A 22900-nucleotide genomic window follows, 5' to 3' on the forward strand; every position below is an offset into this window, starting at 1 on the left:
TGGGGTGTGGGAATGTTCCTGGGGCAGGACTGGCCTCCCCACTGAAGGTGAGCTGGCCTGGTTCTGCTGCCTGCTGTAGGCTCTTACCTGGAAGGACTCGTTTTGGGGACAGTTTGGACGGTCACAGTGTGATCCTGCTGTCACCACTGGGTATTTCTCTTTCATAACTGATGCCAAGTGCAGTGCTCTGCATCCAGAGGCTTGCTAATAATTGTGTGGGGCTTTCATCCTTTCTCACTCCTGCACAGATCAGCCAGTTGGAACGGGCCCAGAGGAGGCCACAGAGATGATTAGTGGGCTCATCTGGGAGAAGAGAGGGCTCTGGGAGACCTTGGTGCAGGCTTTCAGTACCTACAGGGGCTCCAGGAAAGCTGGAGAGGGACTTTGCACAAGGGATGGAGTGACAGCACAAGGGGAATGGCTTCCCACTGGCAGAGGGCAGGGATGGATAGGATATTGGGGAGGAATTGTTCTCTGGGAGAGTGGTTTGGCCCTGGCACAGGGTGCCCAGAGCAGCTGTGGCTGCCCCTGGTTCCCTGGAGGAGTCCAAGGCCAGGTTGGATGTTGTTTGGAGCAACCTGGGCTAGTGGAAGGTGTCCCTGCCCATGGCAGCGTGGGATTGGGTGGTCTTGAAGGTCCCTTTCTACCCAAATCTTGCTATGGTTTGGCATCCTAAATCTGCCATCATGTAACTTCCCAGTCACAACAGAGTTCAGCACTGAAAACCCAGTCCCAGATGTCTCCATTCTCCAGTGAAGGGGGAAAAGCCACTCAGTGAAAATGACAGGATGCAAAAAGGAAGAGGCAGATCTGTAGAGAGGAGCTGTGGGACTTGTGGATGTGTAGTAATTGTGGGGTGTCACTGGGCAGGGTTTGGCTCATGAGGGGCTCCCCATATTCTGCTGGTTCCATCTCATGGGTGATATTGGCCACGCTCAGTATGGACTGGCAGCAGCAGCGAGGCATGTTTGAGGGATTTTATTGGTTTCACAGAGTTCCAAGAGCCAAGAGGCTCCCCTGGGAGGATGATTATTTGGTGATGCAGGGGCCTAGAGGAGTTTTGGACCATCTCCCGTGGTTGAAGGTTTGAGCAGCCTGCTCTGGCCTCATCCTGATCCTGTCCTGAGCAGGAGGCTGGACTGGAGATCTCCCAGGTACCTTCCAACACAAATTATTTCATGGATCCACGATGAAGGTCTGTGATAGGCAAAGGATTGGAAGGATATTGTGTCAGATTATATCTCGGTCCCTTTTGATTGGAAAAATCCATGGGTCTAGGTTGCCTTTTTTTGTCTTTATTTTAAAGATTGAAGTACCAGAATTTAGTTTCAGAACTTAGGGAAAGCACTTGAATGTGTTTGCATGCATTTGGGTCTCAAGGGGCTGCTGAGGGGAGGGTGTTACATCTGAAAACCTGCTGCAGAGTCTGAATTTCAGAGTTTTCTGCCTTTTTTTGCAAGGTTGTCATTTTGTAGAGTATTACTTATCTTTTGGCATTTGGTTCTTTACAAACCCTTTATACCTGTCCCTAATTAATGACTATTTAATATATTTCCAGTTGGCTGTACTGTGGCTTCTCCGCTCTGGGCATTGTAAGAGCTTATGTCCCTGAATTTGAATTGTAGGACAGTTTTGTAGCTGTTTTCTGCCTTATCTACCCTGTGAATACTCCCATGCTTCAACAGAGAGTATCTTTGTAATGCACCCTGCTTTGCAAAGGCTTTTTTCCCCAGTCACACCCAGCTGCTATTATGTTGGTACCTCCTAATCTTTAGGGTTTTTTTGTTGGTGATACCTTCCATCACATTCTGAGCTGCTGGATTCCCATGTGCTGATTCTGGATTCCCATGTGCTGGAATATTTCTGTGCTGGTCCTTGTGGGTTTTGGGCTTCTGGGCTGCCAGGAAACAGGGACAGATTGGGATTACCTTTTTTTCTTCTTCAAACTTCTGTTTTTAAACTACTCTGAGTCCAGTTTGGACATTGAAGAATCTGGGTAGATTTGGTGGTGGTTTATTTTATAAATCAGAAAATGCTGAAGTTGAGGAAGTTTCTCTTTATTGGAGATGTTAAGTGTGGTGCTAAATCCAGGGGTTTGCTTTGTCAGCTCTGGGAATTGGGGTGGACTTTGATTAGCACAAGAGATAATTGCCAGTCTCCAGAGATGTGTAATCAAGGTTTCACTCTTAGTTCTAGTAACAATTTTTAAATCATTTTGATCTCACTTTCAAGTGTCACAAGTGAATCGTCTGTGCAGCTTTTGCCTTGAGTTGTTGGGCTGAGCTGAAGTCTTCAGCTCCCTGAATACTGAGATGGAAATGACATGGAAATTTGTGTCAGAGACAGCGTTTGCAGCTCTTGGTCACATCCTCTTGCCATCTTTCTTTGGCAAATATAAAACCTGCATTCAGGCATGAAAACACTGTAATTTTCACGTTTGTTTTTTCTGGCTACCACTGATGGCTGTTGGCTGGTTTTACTTTTTGTCCCCTCTAAATGCTTTATTCAGGTCCAGTGTTAAGTGATTCTGCCAAGTGGAACATAGCTCCTGCAGTTCTGCATGTGGGCTGTGCCCAGCTCTGGCAGTGCCACGGGGTTGAGAAACCTTTTCATTTTCTTCCTAAGGAAAGAGGAGCTGGGAGCTGCTGCTCCACGCACAGCCTGGGTTTATTCTCTAGGTTTGATCTGATGTCATTTAAAAGGGTGGACATGTGTTCTGAGCTACCTGTGCCCTAGGCAGCAGTGCTGCAGCCTGGCTGTGGCTGCTCGGTCCCTGTGGTTATTTTCCAGTGTGCAGACTCAGGCAGGTCAACACCATGTCTTGTCTGGAATTTCCTTGCATTCTAAAATTAGGAGAAGGCTCTAGGAAACAATAGCAAATCCAGTCTCTAAACTCCTGCTCCCCTGAACCTTTGTTGTCATTTAGACTTTCACCCACTTCCTTTTCACTGAGCTTGTCTGCATTAGATAAACAGAGTTAAACAGGCCCAGTGGTGAGCTGGTGAGAGGGGTTATTTTTTAAATGTATCTACTCATTACACAATTGCTATGGTCCTTTAGGACATCAGAGGTGAGAATTTCCTATCAGTGCTGTTCATCCGTGTTCACTTTCCCTGTACAGACTGGAAGCAGGGCAGCAGGGGCTGTGCTGGGGTCGCACACTTGTTCCCAGCAGTGTGTCCTGGCTGGGACCTGGGGGCTGCAGAGCCTCGGATCTGTGCAGAAGCTGCTCCAGTTACACCAGCAGAACTTGTGCTTGTCACTGCAGGAGCGGGGAGCAGTTTGCTTATGCTCTGTGCACCTTCTGGGGTTATGTTTGCTCCTCCTTTATCTGCTCTGTGCTCTCATTTTCCGCGGTGCTGGGGGACCCTGAGGGTGCCCCACACCTGAAGTTCCCTGCAGGTGTTCCTGGGGAGGTCTGTCCCAGCAGCTCTTGGGCAGGTGGGTACCTGGAAAGGCACCTGAGGACTGAGGCTCAGAGCTCGCTCTGGTTTGATCCCTCAGTGTGGGCTGCAGGAGCAGCCCCAGCTCTGGCTGTGCTTTGGGACCTCTGGATGACCCCAGGGCTGCCTCTCCTGTGCTGCTGTGACCCCTCCCTGGGGTGATATAATTTAGGCATGGCCTGTGCATGTCACTGCACAGACCTGAGGTCGTTCTCAGTCACTTCTGAGCGTTTTCTGCAGTGGCCCCACACTGTTGTTTGTTATTCCCACTACTCTGAAACAATCCAGGAAATGCAGCAAACACCCCAGTCCTGGCTCCCATCCTGTCCAGGAGCTGACCTCTGGCAGTGGCTAGAATCAGCTGCAGTATGTGGTCAGTTGATAATTACAGTCCATTGTCTTTAGTGAACTCGCTGGGGCTGGTGGTGATTTGGAGGAGTGATTGGTGGATCCTGGAATTTGCCATTTGCAGCTGATGGACTTCTGGGAGCCCCAAGGGGTGTGTAAAAAAGTCAGATGTTGTGAGGCCCTTCCTGCCACCATTCCTATGGCTGTGGTGTTTCTAGAAAGGAATTTTCATGTTCTGTCTAGTTCAGGTGGGGCTGTGCTGACAGCTCACCTGTGCCTTTTCCACCTGGCACAAGGGGCACAAGCCTATCCCTGATGGTGTGGGGCCCTGCCACTGATGTCCTGACCAAAGGTGCTGCATTAGCAGGTGTGTGCAGCAGCAGGGACAGCTCTTTGAGCTGGTGGTCTCCTTGTGCTTCTCCTTTGCTAGCCCTTCTGGACCAGCCTCACAAACTCAAGTATCTGCTGCAAGCTGCTTCCATGTGGTGCTAGGCTTCAGAGCACGAGGGAAGCTGTTATTGTAGGAAACAGGGAATGTCTGGTTTGTATCCTGTGCAGGAGGGAGGAGAGCAGTGGGGTACCAGACGCTAAATGAATGATCAGCCTAAACTCATTCATGCCTTTTTTCTTATACCCTCATCCCTCGCAGCCCTTCCTGGGGATTCTGCTCCATACAGTGACTGCCCCTGGCTGGGATGGGGGTGGTGGGTGCAGGCAGGGATCTTGGGGTGGATGCTCAGACTTCTCCTGAGATGAGATGAGTGTTCCTCAGAAGTGCTGCTGACCCCGTTGTGTCACTTCTGTCACAGCCTTTCTTCAGGCTTCTGAACCTGCGCAAGCTGGGCCTGAGCGACAATGAGATCCAGAGGCTTCCCCCCGAGGTGGCCAACTTCATGCAGCTGGTGGAGCTGGACATCTCCCGCAACGGTGAGGCCAGAGCTGGGCAGCAGCAGGTGCCCAAACCCCACGGTGCTCCCGTGCCCTCATGCCCAAACCCCACAGTGCTCCCATGCCCTCATGCTCAGGAGAGGCTGTGCCACTCCTCAGCAGTGACAGTGAGCTTGTGTTACCATGTCTCAGGCTACCACCACTACTTGCTGTCCCATTTTCTCAGGCCTCTTTTGTTCTTTCACCTGTTTTTTCCAGACATTCCAGAAATTCCCGAAAGCATCAAATTCTGCAAATCCCTGGAAATCGCAGACTTCAGTGGGAATCCTCTCTCCAGGTAGGAAGGCACATGCAACCCCTTAGCCCAGCTGAGAAGGAGAACTGGAATTGCACATTGTGCCTGGCTTTCTCTGATCTTCACCTTGCAGTTGTCTCCCTGCGAAGCCAAGGCCTGGGGTTGCCCTGCCTCTCCCAAAGCTGCAGTGTCTGCTCTCCTGGCAGTGGAACACTGGAGAAGCTGGGCTGTGCTCCATCCTCGGGGCCTGGGGCTGTGGGTGATGAGCTGCTCTTGTACTGGTGTCAACAGTGAGGACTTCTGTCCTCTTGCAATGAGTTTGTCACTCCCTCTGCTCTGGTCACAAATTAGAATGGATAAGGGCTTGTGCTGCAGAGGAGAAAAAGCTTGCATGCCATTCTCTGCCCCCCAGAGCCCCTTTTGGGCCCCACTCTCAGCCCTTTTTGTTCCCTCTTAGCCCATTTTCCATCTCTCTGTTATTCAGAACCGAGGACAGCCATGCTTTGTACCCCATGTTTGGTTTCCCTCTTACCTCAGTGCCCAAAGCTGTGCCCAGGCAGGAATCTCAGATTTGTCTTGCAGTACTCTGTCTCTGGAGTTTTTAATACATAAAGTTGGAACTCAGTGTGGCTCCCCTGCCTTGGTGAGCTACGTTTCCAGGCACTTTTGTCTTGCTGCAGGGGTCCCTGCAGGTGCCAGCCTGGCCCCAGGTGTCCACGTCCCTTTGTGCTCAGGGCAGGTGCTGCCCAAGCTTGAAGCACGTTTAACTCTGCTCCCTCTGCTGGTCCCAGGCACTGCTGGAGTGGGACAAGCTTCCCTGTTGGTGATAATCCCTGTACCACAGGAATGACCAGCCCTTCTGCACCAGGTGTTCTTTGTCAGAGCTTTTTCTGCTCAGGGTTCAGATGAGCTGGGAGGGTGGGTGCTGAGGGGGCCCTACGAGCTGCCTGTGGAAGCAGAGAAATTTCCTCCAGGAGTTTCCTTCCAGGGTTTTCCCCTGTTCCATCACACCTTGGGTCTATTGTGATGGTGCCTTGTCCTGGGGAATGCTGCAGTGTCATCTGCAGAGATATCCTTTGTTTTGGGCACTTGGAATGCTTGGGAGCCCTCCTTTCTTCAAGTGTAAATGATCCCATGGCACGGTTTAGTCTGGGATTTGTGCTCAAGTACTGCAGGGCTGCATTTGCTATCCTGGGCAGGTAATGTCTGGTGCAAGTGCATTTTGTGGTCTGGGAGGCAGAATTTATCCTGGATCAGCAGCCAGGGTTGGTGACGGTTCTTGTTCTTCTCCTTTCCACATGCTGATGCCAATTGGGATGAGATTGGCTTTGGTGGATTTAAGTGTTGTGGGGGATTCTGTGCTTTGTACACAGGATTAATGGACTTCTGCTCATGTTCTCACAGGCTGCCTGAGGGCTTCACCCAGCTCCGAAGCCTGGGCCACTTGGCCTTGAACGATGTGTCCCTGCAGAGCCTCCCCAGTGACATTGGGAAGTGAGTATGGCCTGTTCTGGCAGCGGGGAGGGGGCTGGCATGGGGACACCTCACTGCTGGCTTGAGGATGGTGGCAGGACCTGGAGGGACAAGCCAGGTGCAGCTTTGCCCTGGTGCTGACAGTGCTGTGTGAGCACCTCTGGGCCTTGGTTTGTTAGAAGACTTTCCTACAAAGGTTCCTGCCCTACTCCCAGCTGCTTCTCCTGCTCTGGTTTGTGACGCAGCAAGGACTGATCCAGTCTTCTCAAATCCAGTCTTCCCCTATGTTCTGAGTGCCCATTTGCCCCTTTCCAAGCAGGTGCAGGCTGCCTGATGATGTTTGATTCAGATTTATGCTGCTGGCCAATGGCCTCGTGGGGTGCAGTGCCTCTCCCGTGGGGTTTGGCTTTCCACATATGAGGGGTTTAACCTTTTTGGGCAGACAGCCCTGTTGTGATAGCGTGTTCCTTGTCCTGAGTGTGGGCACAGTGTTGTTCCTTGTGACTGCAGCAAGCACTCATGTCCACCAGAGCCATTGACATTGTGTTTCTGTTCCCCCCTGTGTCTCCATCCACATGTGCACATCCACGCATTGCACAGGACACGAGGGTTGGTTCCAAGGGAAGGGAGATGAGCAGCTCCTTGCATCCCTGAAGCCCTGTCCAGTGAACCTGGCTTTCTTGCTCCCTTTTCTCTTGCAGTTTGGCAAACCTGGTGACTTTGGAGCTGCGTGAGAACCTGCTAAAGACTCTCCCCACGTGAGTGTCTGTCTGGGGGCTGTAGTAGTCTCCTGCCTGATTGTTCTTGCTGCTTCCTCAGGGACCAGTGCAGGCACCATCACTTGGCTTGGGAGGGCTCAGGCTGGGCACAAACAGGCTGCATCTGATTTCCATAAATTGGGGCAAGGAGGGAGAGGATGGTGCAGGGCTGGAGAGCAGCAAAGGATGTTCAAAGCCCGTTCTCAGCCTGTGTAAGGATTGATTTAGAGTAGACAGGGTTCCCCCAAAAAAAGCTGCTGGAAATAGTGAGAATCCCATTTTTCCTGAAGAGCTGAGCAGGCAATGGATTCTTTTGGAAAGAAAGAGAAAACTGTGGATGAGGGTGTAGGAGGAGCTCTGTGCACAGTGAGGTTCAGGATTTGAGGAGCAACAGGATACAGCTGAAGGGTCCATTTTTCTTCTGCCATCTGTTCTGTTGGGTATCCTTCCTGGTTGTTCTGGATGGGATAACTGCCTCCCCTGCAGCAGACAAAACATAAGCCAGCAAGGGAGAAGAGGTAAGTGTTGTTCCACGTCCTGGAGTCAGGGGTAGGGATGAGTTCCTGGCAGGGAATGTGGTTGGTGGAGTTAATGATCTCAGGTGGATGGATGTGGAGAGCTGTCCAGTTGCTACTTTAGTCTTTGCTCTGGCCCATCAGAATTTGAGTTTTCTGCCCTCCATCAGTTCTGTCAGCTCGTTTCCTGCCTGCTTATCATCCCACTGATGATTTCCCCAGCCTTGCTTGGATATCACTGAAAGGATTCTGCCTAACTCCTTTCTGAACAGCAGTTGTTTTGGGGCCACATGAGCTCCTCAGTGAAGGTGTGATGTGTATAGCTGTTGTCACCTGTCCTCAGAGCTCTCTTAGAGTTCCTGGCAGGAGCTCAGTTTGTCTGCTGGTTACAGCCTGTGGGAGCACAGATCAAAATGACACGATGGCCTTGTCTGGTGCCAGTCAGCAGATCCCTTGTGCACAGCAGTGACTGTCACAGAAGGGTGACAGGAGGGGCAGATAAGATGGTCCCATGTGGAGTATCACCATAGAGGACAATATGGGTTAGAGCTCCTTATCACGGAACCCCAGGATGGTTTGGGTGGGAAGGGATCTTAAGGCTCGTCACGTTCCAGCCCATTGCCTTGGGCCAGGACACCTTCCCCTAGACCAGGGTGCTCCAAGCCTCGTCCAGCTTGGCCTTGAACACTTATTCAGGACTGAGAACTGGCAAGCAGGAGGAGTTGGGGTCCTGGTGTTGGGCTGCTCTTCTGTCTGTTCCTGTCCTGGATGCTCACACAGGCAGGTACTGCAGCTGGGTACACACCATGTCAGCAGCAGCTTCATCCAAGGCTGGGTTTCCAGACTGCAGAGAAGATAGTCCCAATAGCTTTTGGCCATCTCAGAACCACCAAGTCTCTGGAGTCTTGAGAATTCAGGCTGTGACCACACTCCTTGGGTTTTTGTGGAGCTCTCTTTTGCCCAGTGCTCCCATGTTGCCCTTTGGTGGTTCTGGGTGCCATCCAGCAGGATGCCTGTAGCGTGCTATGAGGTTTTGGCGGTTTTCACTGGAAGGTTAATCCAGGCTTGATACCCATTCTGTAATGCAAATTCAGCTTCTTTTAATCTTTCCCCAATTTCTCAGATTTTATTTTGGGATGATTTCTGGAAGTAGGATGTGGATCTTGAAGGCCAAGGTAGTTCTGATCAGAGGTGTCAGTCAAGTTCAAGATGACAGTCCATGGCCAAAACCATTTCAGTGATGCTGTGGGGTTCTCTGCCTGAGGCTCTGGGACTTACTCTGGCTGCACACTGCGCATAAGAACAGCTCTAAATGAGATCAGGTGGCCTTGCCAAAGAGGAGAATGACTTAAGCAAGAAATGGCTGCTGCTTTGTTCCCAGGATTCCTGAGCCCAGTGGATAGGTGGGCTTCAATGATGAGAGTTTGAAGCAACAGAATGCATCAGGGTCCTTTTGGTATTTTGTTGTTGTAGAGCTTCTTGAAAGATCCAGCTTGCAGTGACTTTTGTTTGCCAAAATTCCGTGTAATTGGTCAGTCTTCTGATAGTGATTAAGTTCTGAAATGGTTCAGCTTGTACAGCTGGTGATCACCCCTCATTTCTCCCATGCAGATGGGATGCAGCCAGAGACTTGGGAAGGGCAGCTCTCATGGATTCTTATGGAATAGTGGAGGGTGATCTATACTGAGACCTTTTGCCAGATGTCATCAATGTGGATTCCACAGCTCACTTGCTCCTGTTTTGGGAATTCAAGCTGTGAAGGTGCAAAGGAATAGTCAAGGCTGCATCACCTTCAGAGGAGTTAGAGTTGGTGTACATTCATGGTGAAGGAGTGCTGTGCAACAGGATCCTTTGGGTGAAACTGTTGATAAACCTTTTCTGGAGTTTATCTCAAAATCCACTGCTGCATGCAGTAGGAAATGAATTTTCCTGAGTAACCCAGATGTTTTTTTACAGCCTGGCCCAGGCAAGACAGCTCCCTTTTATTGCAGCCCCCAACAGCTTCGGTTTGGGCGGCCTTGAGAGGTGGACCTGTTTCCAGAGAAATACGGGGATTTCCCTATTGGGATGGTTCCTTAAGAAGAGAATGAAGCTGTTCCCTGCTGGGGGAGTGGGCAGGGCTGCCAGCTCCACCCTACCCTGTGAGGGCAGCAGTCAGTCCTCTGGGGAGCTGGAGCTGCAGTAGATGGGTCAGACTCAGGTGAGAGGACAAATGAGCACCTGGATGGTGTCCTGAGAACCCAGCCTTGGGTCTGTGGGACTGCAGGCCTTGTCCACCCCCAGGTGTGGTGTGTGGAGTGCCCAGGGCCGCTGGTGTGGGTATGGACAGGTCCTGTGCAGTGCCTTCATCGTGAGCTTCTGTCTGTGCGCACTCACCTCACCCAAGACATCAGGCCACTGTTGTCTTCCCCTCCTCTTCAGTGGCATGAGCATCCTGTTTGGGGAAACCAAAGCTGTGGAATTTGTCATTCCTCCCTGTCCCTGCAGCTGTGTGCTCCCCTTGCCCCCTACACGTCCTGTCCTCTACTGAGCACCTCCTGTTGCCTGTCAGTCCATGCCCAGGTCCCTGTCCTAGCTGCGGAGCAGGCAGCCATGGGGAGGTGTGGCTGCTCACCCCTTGTGCTCTTAATCCAAGGGTGTGCTATGGTGGGAGGGCCAGAAGGCAAACTGGTGCCAGTGGGACTGCTGGAGCCTCTGAACCCAATTCCCTGGGGTGAGCAGTCTGGCCTAGGGAAGGGACCAGCTCTACAAAGTGCTGGGCTCAGAGGGAGCGTGAGAAAGGTCAGGATTGCCCCACCTGCTTTAGGAATTACTGGAGATCGTGTGGTTTGTGCAATGTGTGTCCCAGATGCTAACCTTCCGCTCTTTATTTCTTGTTTTATCTCTCTGTCCCCTGTGCCTTGCAGTTCACTCTCCTTCCTTGTCAAGTTAGAGCAGTTGGATCTCGGTGGCAATGACCTGGAAGTACTGGTAGGTGAGGGCTGGTGGGGAGGGGTTTGGGTGGTTGGCAGGGGCAGATCCTGCACCTCAGTGCAAGCAACTGGGTTTCCACCTGAAATGCAAAGAGCTAGACCCTCAGGTTATTTGGGGAGATTCTGACCTGCCCAGCATAGCCCAGTCATCATTCCCAGATGAATTTTCTCTTCATGTATCAGTCCTTGTGTCTGGTGTCCTGCTGGCCTCACACACTGCCTGCCCTGACCTTTCCAGAGCTCTGGACTGGTAATTCTTCCTGTCTGGCTGCCAAGGATCTTTCCTTTCCAGCAAGACTCTGGTGCTTCCCTTCTCTTTCCTGCACTGCCCCCAGCTGTTTTTCTTCTCATCCAGCTTCCTGCATTTCTGATTTCTGCCCCACAGGGTGCTGGGCTATTCCATGTTGTCCATGGCAGTGAGGGTAGCCCAGTGTGGGGGCTCTCTCCATGGAGGGCTCAGCATGTGGAGAGCAAGGGCACAGTCTCAGAGTTCAGGTTATCTGGGCATTTGGGGAGACCCCGTGATATTTTGTAACTTGCAGTTGTGGATTAAGCTATTACTGGATCTTACTCTTTGTGCTCTGGAATGGGTTTTGGCAGAAACCCTTCAAAGTTGGGAGGCAAAGGGGTTCAGCTTAGCAGCTTAGCTGTGCACAGGCTGAGTTCACCTGTCAGAACAGGTGTGTGACGCTTGAGCCATGCTCCAGTGGGGCAGACTCCAAACCCAAATGCTGATTGCCTGGAGGTTTGTGGGATGTGAACATTTGTCTGTCATGCCTGATGGTGCCACTGGGTCATCTTGAGCTGACCAGTGGTACTCAAATGTTTATTTTCATGTCTGAGAGGAGAAAGTTGCATTTCTTCTGTAAGGCCAGAATTTCCAACCTCCTAGAATCATGGAATCATTTAGGTTGGAAAAACCATCTGAGACCATTGAGTTCAACCACTCTCCCAGCATTGCCTAGGCCACCCCTAACCCGTGTCCCCAGGTGCCACATCCACACAGCTGTTAAATCCCTCCAGGGGTGAGGACTCCACCTCTGCCCAGGGCAGCCTGTGCAAGGGCTGGACAGCCCTTTCCAGGAGGAATTTTCCCAGTGTCCAACCTAAACCTTCTGTGGTACAATTTGAGACCATTTGCCTTTGTCCCTTGTTCCCTGAGAGCAGAGCCTGACCCCCAGCTGGCTCCATCCTCCTGCCAGGGAGCTGCAGAAAGCAAGATCTCCCCTGAGCCCCCTTATGCCCCAGCTCCTCAGCTGCTGTCCATCAGAGCTGTGCTGCAGGTTCAGCTCTGCCTTGCCTGCTGACACAGTCCTGCTGTTGCTGTCTGTGTTTGCCGCTGGAGCTCCTGCAGCCATCCCAGACATTCCCAGTGTGCTGGGACTGATCCATGTAATGATCCATGGGTGCTGCTGAGAGGGGTGAGAGGCAGAGTGGTGCCTGGCTTTGCAGAGTGGTATATTGCAGCACCCTGGAGCAGCCTGTCCCTGTCCCTGCACGGGCTGATGTCCTCACTGTCCTGTCTCTGCAGCCGGACACTCTGGGCGCGCTCCCAAACCTGCGTGAGCTGTGGCTGGACCGGAACCAGCTCTCGGCCCTGCCGCCGGTGAGTGTCTGCTCAGCACACAGCCACCCCCTGCCTGCCCTGCCCTGCTCCCTGAGCCATGGATCTCCTCTCTGATCCAGGAGCTGGGCAACCTGCGCCGCCTGGTCTGTCTGGATGTGTCTGAGAACAAGCTGGAGCAGCTGCCCAACGAGGTCAGCGGGCTGGTGGCACTGACGGACCTGCTGCTGTCACAGAACCTGCTGGAGTGCATTCCCGATGGGATTGGTGAGTGTGGTCGGGTGGGGACTGCAGGACTTCCTTGGCAAGAGTGTCTGTGGCAGGGAATCAGGGATTTGTGGATGTGGGCACAGCCATCGAGAGCAGGAGCAGTGGGTGGGACAGGTGAGCAGAGCTCTGCAGGACAGTTCAGGTGCTTCATCTGCATCAGGCGTGTGTGAGGCCTGTGACCAGGCCTGGTGGGAGGAAAAGCAGAGCCTGGGTGGTTGGGTTGTGTGATCCTTGATGGGATCACAGCCAGGTGAGTGTAGAACAGCAACCTTCTCTCGGGCACAGCTCACACCTAACTTGTCACCCTGACCAGGTCAGCTGAAGCAGCTCTCCATCCTCAAGGTGGACCAGAACCGGCTGACAGACATGACAGAGTCGATTGGGGACTGTGAGAATCTGTCTGAGCTCATCCTGACTGAGAACATGCTGACGGTGAGTACACAGCAGCACCTGCCTCACAGAACTCACAGAATTCCTGGGTTGGAAAAGACCTTCAGAATCTAGTCAAACCCAGCCCCAACACCTCAACGAAACCATCAGTGCTACATCCAGGCTTGTTTTAAACACATCCAAGGATGGCGACTTCACCACCTCCCCGGGCAGGTCATGCCAGAACTTTATCACCCTTTCTGTGAAAAACTTTTTCCTAATATCCAGCCTAAATTTCCCTTTGTGCAGCTTGAGACTGTGTGCTCTGGTTCTGTCAGTTCCTGGAGAAAGAGCCCAACCCCACCTGGCCATAGCCACCTTTCAGGGAGCTGTAGAGAGTGATGAGCCTCTCCCATGCTGTTCACTGCAGCCAGCTGCAGGGGTCCCTTCCCATCCTCTGCCCTCTGAATTCCTAAGCGTGCTCCAGCTGCCTCACATTTCACAGTTTCACCAAATTCATACAAGTTTGGGAGCTGCTTTCACTCATGGACTCTCTTCCCCTAAGATATTCTCTGGGATGGTAGGGATGCTGGCATTGCCCGTCCCAGAGACCATCCTGGCTGACAGGTGCAAGAGCGCATCCCAGGCTGCGTTGCTGAGGGCTTTGGGATGGTGTGATTGAAGGTGGCCCTGCTCCAAACTGCAGCAAACCCTGGATCCAGGAAGAAATGATGATGTCTGGCTTCAGATCAGAAGGCTGAAGGATAGCGTTATTAAAACTATGCTATATTACATTAATATACTATTTAAAGAGTACTCTGTACTATTCTACGTACTTATTTCGTACTTACCTATCTAGCAAACTCGTGACTCTCTGCTTAGAGTCCAAGGCGCAGCTGGATTCAATTGGTCATTGAACCCAAACAACTTGCACTAAAATCTAATTAAGCAATCACTTCAGGTAAACAAGCTCCATATTACATTCCACATGGGGAAAGCAGAGGAGCAGAGATAAAGATTGTTTTCTTTTCTTTGCTCTGTGCTTCTCTAAGAAATCTTGAGAGACAGAATTATGTCTCTCTGTCCAGAGAATGGGAATGTCACAGCCTGTGATTTGATGGGTAAAACATAAGAATTGGGAATGGGCAGATAAACAGAAGGGAAGTCTTGACCAGTGGTGCTTGGAATGTGTTGTGTTGAGGGGAAGAGTTGACATGGATCAGTCTATGAGCCTGAGGGAAAACTTGTCCTGAATATGTCCCAAGAATGTTTTCCCAAATGTGTCTGTTGGGACAGGGAGAGGGCAGCTTGTCCCCCAGACTGAGGGCTCTGTGCCTTTTACCTTTTTACCTCTGTGCTGCCCTTTCCTCTTACAACCACTGACTCGGCTCCTTCCCAGGCCTTGCCCAAGTCCCTGGGCAAGCTGGCCAAGCTGACGAACCTGAACGTGGACCGGAACCGGCTGACGGCGCTGCCAGCAGAGATCGGAGGCTGTGCCAACCTCAGCGTCCTGTCCCTGCGCGACAACCGCCTGGCCCTGCTGCCCCCCGAGCTGGCCAATACCACCGAGCTCCACGTGCTGGATGTGGCTGGCAACAGGTGAGAGGAGGGCTAACAGGCTGCTTGCTGCATTTTGGGGCTTTTTTATTTTTGTTAAAGCTGGGTGTGAAGTGTTAGAGATGGTATTTTGTGGTTATTAATTTTTATTTATATTATAAGTTGTGAGTTCTGTAGTATTTTACTAACAAGTTAAAAAGTGGTTAATTATTTTTTTGTTTAAGTTTTTTTAAGGTTACATTATCTAATTAAGAAATTATATTTAAATTATTTTTACTTTTAATTTAATTACTAATTACTTAAATTTTGTAATGTGGGTTTTTTGTTTAATTATAAAATATTGCTTAAACTCATGAAGAAGAAAGTGAAGGACTACTTAGTGTTTTAAAACTTCTATTTTAGCCTTGTATATATATCACTATATTCTAAAAATTTAAATTCTAAATTTTCTACTTTATGATATTATCTATTTTTAATCAACTATATACTTTTAATCTTGGTGTAATCAATTCATTTTGGAAGTCTTTTCTATGGCCTCAAGTCAAATGTAGTGTTCTCTTGGGAGTTACAGAGAAAGTTTAAAGCTCTTAGCCTAACAGCTGCTGAGAGGGAGGTGCTGGACCTGTGTTTATCTCGGAGTCCACGGTGTGGACAAGCCCAGGCTGGTTGCTGAGGGCTCAAATCCCTTCTCTGAGTCACCTAAACACAGGGTAGAGGTGAGGCACAAGCGTGAGGGCATTGTATCCTGTGTGAAACAGAGACCAGGGGAGATCCCTGGTTTCTGGCTTCCTTTCCTCCCTACAGATTTTGTGGGTTTGTGTCATTAGTGCTCAGCTGGCCAGTGCCAAAGCCCCATCCATGCTGTGTGGGTGCCTGGAGCTGTTCTGAAAGGTCCTGTGCTCTGTTCATGGGGTTGGTGTTTTTGGGAGCAGGTAGGTGCTGCCCAGAGGTTGTGTAGGGAGCATTCTATGGTCTGTGAGAGCGTTGTTCTGTTTCTAAATCCCTCCACACTGTTGGAGGGAGATGTCCTCTGCTGAAGGCTGGTAAGGATGGGGTACTGGAGCCCAGTCCACAGCCAGGGACAGAACCAGCTGTTCCAGTGAGCAGGACCAGGGGGAGCCACAGCAGCTTGGTTCTGTCCCTCTCTGCTCAGCCAGGGCAGGCTGGAGCTGAGGTGAATCTCCTTCCTGACCAAGTAAGTTTAACAAGCAGTTGCTCTTCTCTTTTGCAGGCTGCAGAACTTGCCCTTTGCTTTGACAAATCTTAATCTGAAAGCCTTGTGGCTGGCAGAAAACCAGTCCCAGCCCATGCTGAAATTCCAGACTGAGGATGATGAGAAGACAGGAGAAAAGGTTCTCACTTGCTACCTGCTTCCCCAGCAGCCATCTCCCAGCCTGGGTAAGAATCTGCAGCACCAGCACTGGCTGCAGAGCCTTGTGCTCTTCGGGGGGCTGAGGCCTTGAACCTCTCTGCTGGGTTGGACTGTCCCTTGCTGTGATTCCTGTGCCAGACCCAGGCTCTTGGGTGGCTGGGGCACCTTTCCCAGGCAATGATTGTTAAAACAGAGGAATTGCTTTCTGCCAGGTGACAAGGCCCTGCAGCCTCATCTCTGAGCGTTCTGCTTGGATCTACTGACCAAGCAGTTAATTTTCGTTGTCCTGTCAGCTTGTTATTCATGCCTGAATTCTGCCTTTTTCTGCACTTCTTGGGTAAGGAGTGCTAGAGCTGAAGCATCAGACACTTCTGCAGAAGCTGCTGTAGGTCTGGTGGGAGATGCACAGAAGGTGGCAGGATGTTGAGGCCACAGCCTTTGTCCTTGAGGCCTCTAATGCCATGGGCAGGTACAACAGCAGCACCCTGATGGGATAAGAACTGACTTCCATCCACATCTGCAGCCCTGCTCTTCCCAAAAGGAGCTCCCACTGTGCTCTCTTCCTCCCCAGAAAACCTCCTGCAGAACAGCGTGGATGAGAGCTGGACAGACACCAACTTAAACAGAGTCAGTGTGATCCAGTTCCTGGATGAGCCCAAAGGAGACGATGATGAGGAGTCTGGAGCTGAGAGACGGGTGAGGAATTCCTGGAGGCTTGTTGGCTCCCTGTGGAAGCACAGGGACAAGCTGAGCTTTCCAAAGATGGGGGCCACTGTGGTGTCCATGTTTTACACTGCAGTAGGCATGGGCAAGATTTCTACAGTCTGAAGGCTCTTTAGTGCCCTGAGGAACCAAGCAGGAGGAGTGGAAGGGAATTAATTCCCTGGGAGCTGTGGTGCAGAGTCGTATTTTGAGGCTCTTCTATGGAAGTGGAGCACGCTAAATGTCCAGAGATCCCAGCAGAGCACTGTCAGGATAGGGTTTTAGCTCACCCCCACCATGGGGAAAGCCATCCCCATCCCTCTCGGCATGGAGGCAGTGGAGCCCATTGTTGAGTCTTATTTTTTTGCCAGGATTGGGATTAAATGTGTGAGACAGAATTTCTTGTTCATACTCCAATGTTTATTAGCTCTTATCTCTGTTACAGTCTCACAAACCCTGAGTTTGCAGCACTTCACTCAAACTAAAAAATGGAGCCCTGTCTCTCTCTCTACAAGGTCTTCTAAGTATAAACTGTCAAATTAAGAAATGACACCAAAATTATTTTTATTTTTAACCCAATAACCAACCACCTGTGGCCTGCAACGTGGACTTTTCTGTCCAGTTACAAAACACCACCCAAACCCATGGAGAAGAAGGACTGGCCTCTGCCCTAAAACCTCCATCTTACTTTATATATATATATATATCTCACTATATTCTAAACCCTTAAACTCTTTAAGTTTTCCACCCTGTGATATCACACACTTCTATTCAAACTCCATACTCACAATCCCAGTTCTACCATTAAATTTTGGAGGCCTCAGGTCAAATGCAGTGTTCTCCTGAGGGTCAGAGTCTGAAATTCTCAGCAGCCAGGGTTCCAACAGCCCATGCTGTGGAGTGTCCTATTAGTAAAGTACTAGACATTTTAGGTAGCCTCAAAACCTGCAAGAGATGGTTGTGCTTCCAGGGCAGATGCAAAGGCCAGGACAGAAGGTCTCAGCAAGTGCTCTGAGGTTTTCAGTCTCCTGCAGGACTTTATTGTTTTTTTAGTTTATGGAAAGCCATCCTTGAGAGCTGAATCATTCTAATGAGTGGTGTTGGCAGCTGTCCTGACAGTGTATGTGTGCTGCTGGCATTGGGAGGTTTGGGGATTTTGGAATTGCTTTTAACGTTGTTACTAGTTTTAAAATGGTGGTTTTCTTGACTCTCTCCCTGGGATGGAACTCACTAAACAGCACCAATTCTGCTGCATTTGGACTTGGCAGACCTGTTAAGTCCAGAGGAGTTAGGAAAACATCCCGAGCTTTCTCACCTGTGTTCTGGAGGAGTTTCTGTGTCAATAGGTTTTCATTTTCTAAGCCTGAAACATCACTTTAAACTTCCCAGCTCCATCGTTCTTCCCAAACCCCCTATCAGCTGGAGAGCAGGCTGATGTCCAGAGACAGCTGCCAGGGTTCCCTGCCTCTGTTCTTTGCCCTTCCCAGCTGAGGCTGTGGAGGGCCTGGAGCAGGTCCTGCAGCAGGAGGTGTTGGTCACATCCCCGTGGGGCTCTGGCTCTGAGAAAGGTGTTAGTCACCTGCAGAGGTATCATGCCCAAGGCCTGGTGTCCGGGTTTGATGAGACAGGTTTCTGCTAAGGAAGGCAGGAGCCTCCCCTGAGATGGAAAATGTAAACCCCCTCCCTCTGAATTATTGTGATTTTGAAATTAAAAGGTTCTCAGGCAAAGACATGGGAATAGGAATAGCAGGTTTTTACTAGGAAAACTAAAAATACAAATGCGATAGTAAAAACCCAAACTGCTGCCAGAGTCAGAGCAGGCCCTGACATGCTGTGGGTCAGGGAGGTGGCAGCAGTCCCATCCCATGGTGGCTCAGCCCTCCTGCAGTGCCAGCTGTGCTTCTGGGGGGAGTTTTCCTCTGGAGCTCCAGGGCTGGGGGAGATGGGCCTGGGCTCCTCTGGGAATGCAGCGGAGGAGAAAGCTGCTCCTCTGGGAATGCAGCGGAGGAGAAAGCTGCTCCTCTGGGAATGCAGTGGGCAAAAGCTGCTGTGGTGTTCCCAGGTCAGATTGGATCCAGGTAGGAATGCTTGGCTCCTCCCCCTGGGTGGTGCCTCTCCCAGTGGATGATGGAATTTTATCAGCCATGCAGGGACACTCAGTGGCCTGTTAACAGAAGATAATTAATAATTAATGGCCCATGAACAGCAGATGTCTCCCTGGAGGGTGGATTGGTTTGTGGAACATATAGAGAAAACTGCCCCACCTCTAACAGGTGGCAAATAGAATACACACATATCCTACAACCCGGGACAGCTGGCAGCGCTGCCAGGGCTGGAATGCCCTTCCTGAGGGTTTCTCTTTGACAGGGCCTGCAGCGCCGAGCCACCCCCCACCCCAGTGAGCTGAAGGTGATGAAGAAGGTGATTGAAGTGCGGCGCAGTGAGGTGAATGCTGCCAAGGCTGATGCCAACCCCAGCTCTCCCAACTCAGAGGTGAGTGCTGGTCACTGGGGAATGGTTAACCACGGAGAACAGGGGGTCATGGAGTGATTTGGGTTGGAAGGAATCTTGCCCACCATCAAGTTCCACCTCTGTGCCGTGGCAAAGACATCTTCCGCTAGGAATACGTAGCATATCTAGGAAATGAGGTGGAAAGGACTGACTTTTGGGAAAGATTGGGAATGGATTGCCTGGGAGGGATGGGAATCTGCCTTGACATGTCATGAGGAGCCTGTGAAATAGAGCAGGAGAGAGAACCAGGAGTCAGAGAACAGTGGAAGGGGAATTGTGTGTGTCAGTACCGATTTTATAGCACAGGGGAGAGCAAGAGAAGGCTCTGATACTCCCAGTAAGGAGTGGTGAGAATGGAATGCTTGCAGGAGACACCTTGCTGCCCTGGTGCGAGCTGGGAATAAATCCCTACTCAGGAGGCGTAGCAGGGTGCACCCAGTCACAGGGAGGGAGCTCAGGAGGGGAAGCTGTGGGCACCCTGAGGAAAAGCTGCTTCTTTTGGTGCTGCATTCCCACCTCAGAGCAGTCACACTTGCACGGCTGCTCTGGGATCCATCCTGAACTCCACAACCATTTTCTCAGGAGAAGAGGCTGAGTGCCACGTCGAATCGCAGTGAGGACTCGCACCTGTCCACCAGCACGGCCTCTGTGGACTGCAGGCTGGAGGAGAGGGAGCGGGGCTGGCCCAACGGGCAGCTGCCCGACCTGCGGGAGCTGCAGAGGGAGGGGAAGCCCAGGGCAGAGGAGGAGCACAAGGAAGCTGCTGACCAGGAGGAGGAAGATGTGGAAGTAGAATACAATGAGGTAGGAGCCTGGCAACTGCAGCAGAAAAAGGGAAAAGAGCTGGGAGTTTCAGAGGAAGTGGGAAGTAGAGGTACAGGTGAATAGATGTGGGATTTGGGCATCGCTGGAGGCAGAGCCAGGCCATGGAAGGCAGTGCAAGCAGAGGCTGAGGCAGCCTGGGCTGGATGATGTGGGAGCCTGGCAGAATGTGGGAAAGTTGGGGTGGCTGGGAGAGGTTGAAATGCCCTCCATCCCTGGAGCTGACAAAAGCGTGTCTGGGGAAGGCATGGTTGTGGAAAAAGGCGAGGATGAGGAAATGGAAATGTGTTCCTGCATTGTCCTGGGCACACCAGCAGTGACACTGGCTCTGCCTGTGTGGGAGAGGGCTCACAGGGACATCAGGGTCTGTGCTGCTACCCCTCTGTTCCCTGAGGCTCACTACATGTCTGGGCTTTGCTGTCACAGCCCACGGTGCACTTCGCCGAGGACACGCTGATACGCAGCGAGGATGAGGATGAGGATGAAGAGCGGCCATTTCCAGTGGAGAAGCAGAGGCTTATCCGCAAGGACACGCCCCATTATAAGAAACACTTCAAGATCACTAAACTGCCCAAGCCAGAGGCAGTGGTGGCACTTCTGCAGGGGCTGAACAGTGATGGGGTCCCCAAAGAGGAAGAGGAGTTGGGAGGCTGCAATAATAACACAGAGCCCAAAGATCAGGAGGAAGCGTGGGATGAGGATGACAGAAAGAATGGAGCTTTGTCTGCTCAGCCATCCGTGAAGGTAAGGTCTTGTGAGGAGGGGGAAGGTCAGAGGCGTGCAGACCTGCCCTCTGCTCCTGTGAGCCAGCAGCCAGGGTGATGTGCTGCTGAGGAAGGCACTGGCAGGAGGCTCCAGCACTCGGGGATGTGCTGAGGCTGGCAGAGCTGAAGGTCACAGGGGCTCATGGGGCTGTCCAGGAGCTGTGCTGTGTTGCTGTGTCTGACCCCTTCGCTGTATCCAGGTCCTTGCACCAGCCCCACTCCATGTGCTGCTCCCCATGCTGCAGGGACAGTGCTGTCTGATCCCTGGTGGATTCTGCTGTCCTTCCAGCCTCCTCCTAATTGCTGGTTGTTGCTGCTGGCTCACAGAAGGATGAGCTTTGTCCCTGTGTGGATTCAATCTTAGACTGACATTTGGGCACTGACACTTGTTGGCACAGTGCTTCCTGGTGCATGTAAGTGCAGCCAGGAGCGCGCCCTTCCCTGTGCTTCCCCCCCAGGCGCAGCCTGATGGAGGTTGCGTTGGGATTTAGGGCAGCTTGTGCTCTGAAGTTTTGGCCTTACTGGTTATGCTGGGGCTTAAGAGACAGGGGGCCCTTGGCTCTCTTCAGCTGAACCACCACGTTTGCTTAGGGAAACACAGAGGTTCCTGCCTGAGGAGGTTCCTCACAGTGGAGTGGGAATGCACAGATGAGGGATACCTCGTGAGATCAGTCCAGTCCTCACCCTAGGATTTGAGGATTTTGAGTTGCCTTTGGTGGGCAGAGGTCAGGATGTGGCTGAGTCTCCTTCACAGTCTGACATCAGCAAATCTCACAGGTGAGATATGGGTCTGTGGAAGGTGCTGGAGAAAAACCTGCTTCTGCTGTAACTGCACATGCTCCAGGCTGCTGGGATCGTACCCATCCCTGCTGGAGCTCGGGTTGCCCAGGGAAAGGTTCTTTCCCTCAGTGGGTGCTTGCCTTGCTCTCGTTGAACCAGTGCAGCTCACCTTGTGTTCCCTAGGGGTGAGGCCAGTTTTCCCACTGCTGGTGAAGTTCCTCAGAAGGAATGTTTGAAGCTGTCCCAAGTCCCCTTCATCCAAGACCTATCATCCTTAGGAATGCCCTCATCTGAAAAGGAGGCAGAGCTGAGGAGGCACTGACCCACTGCAGGGCCTGTGATGCCTGCTTGGGGTGGGGTACCTGTCAGGAATTACCCTGCTGTCAGCAAAGCCTTCTGCCTGGGGCTCAGTTCTCCTCTCTGTGGGGCTGGGTTGGATTCCTGCTCCATGAAGACATTTGTGAGCTGTCTCCTGAGCTGTGTGCCAGCACAGCTGGATGGATGCAGGGAGCAGTGTCCCTGTGCAGGAGGAGGAGGCAGGACAGGCTGTGCAGGAGGCTGAATCCTAGAACCAGAGGGTTTTGTTGCAAGGACAGTTGGTCTTCAGAAGAAATCCTGAGGTTTCCTGCGCTTGAGAGCAGGATCCCAGGTGCCTATGAGAATGTATTTTTCACCAGAGAAAGGGATTGGTGCAGTTGTGTTTGGGACTGCTTATTTGCATTTGGACCTGCTGTTGTCTTTGGGACTGCTCATTCCTGTGCCACCAGCTTGTGGCACCACAGGCTCCTGGGTGCTTTTTCGTGTGTTTAACTCTTCCTTCTTCCCAGGGTGACCTGGTGTGGAGGGGATGAGGTCAGCTAGTGGTGGTCAGCTCAGGGTCAGGGCCTCAGGGTGCCAGCATGAACAAAGCCGGGCCTTAGGGGTGCTCCTTGGCAGCAGTGTGCTGGCACTTGGCACTCTGAGAGCCATGAGCAGGTGCTGAGCAGGAGTGGGGGCTGCTCTGGGGCTGAGGGGTCAGTTCTGGAGCTGTGGTGTGAGTAGGCTTGGCTGCAGAGCTCAGCAGTGACTCCTCTGGGAGCTCTGGAGCTCAGCAGTGACGCCTCTGGGAGCTGGATCAGCCCCAGAGCTGTGGAGCTCAGTGGTGACCCCAGGAGCTCTGGAGTTCAGCTCTGGAGTTCAGCAGTGACCCCGGGAGCTCTGGAGTTCAGTGGTGACCCCGGAGCTGGACCAGCCCCAGAGCTCTGGAGCTCAGCAATGACCTGGGAGCTGGATCAGCCCCAGAGCTCTGGAGCCCAGCAGTGACTCCGGGAGCTCTGGAGTTCAGTGGTGACTCTGGGAGCTCTGGAATTAAGCAGTGATTGTGTGAGCTGGATCAGACTCAGAGCTCTAGAGCTCGGTGACTCTGGGATCTCCAGAGCTCAGCAGTGACCCCAGGAGCTGGATCAGCCCCAGAGCTCAGCAGTGACCCCAGGAGCTGGATCAGCCCCAGAGCTCCAG

At 51.8% G+C, this 22900-nt stretch overlaps 1 protein-coding gene across 41 annotated transcripts in view; it reads left to right on the plus strand.

Moving 5' to 3' along the window:
* The window catches only part of SCRIB (scribble planar cell polarity protein), a 101686-nt gene that overhangs the window by 13432 nt on the left and 65354 nt on the right, over positions 1 to 22900 (plus strand). For all 41 annotated transcript variants that reach the window (XM_085574045.1, XM_031504127.3, XM_085574044.1 and 38 more), the window contains exons 2-15: positions 4601 to 4718; positions 4938 to 5016; positions 6379 to 6468; positions 7149 to 7205; positions 10627 to 10690; positions 12224 to 12298; positions 12379 to 12523; positions 12840 to 12958; positions 14295 to 14494; positions 15684 to 15850; positions 16396 to 16520; positions 18894 to 19019; positions 19620 to 19841; positions 20286 to 20603. In XM_085574045.1, the coding sequence (XP_085430171.1) occupies positions 4601 to 4718; positions 4938 to 5016; positions 6379 to 6468; positions 7149 to 7205; positions 10627 to 10690; positions 12224 to 12298; positions 12379 to 12523; positions 12840 to 12958; positions 14295 to 14494; positions 15684 to 15850; positions 16396 to 16520; positions 18894 to 19019; positions 19620 to 19841; positions 20286 to 20603 (1905 nt within the window). The remainder of the gene's footprint in view (positions 1 to 4600; positions 4719 to 4937; positions 5017 to 6378; positions 6469 to 7148; positions 7206 to 10626; positions 10691 to 12223; positions 12299 to 12378; positions 12524 to 12839; positions 12959 to 14294; positions 14495 to 15683; positions 15851 to 16395; positions 16521 to 18893; positions 19020 to 19619; positions 19842 to 20285; positions 20604 to 22900) is intronic.

The sequence above is a fragment of the Lonchura striata genome, chromosome 2 (assembly GCF_050655825.1).
Source record: "Lonchura striata isolate lonStrDom1 chromosome 2, ASM5065582v1, whole genome shotgun sequence".
Taxonomy (NCBI): domain Eukaryota; kingdom Metazoa; phylum Chordata; class Aves; order Passeriformes; family Estrildidae; genus Lonchura; species Lonchura striata.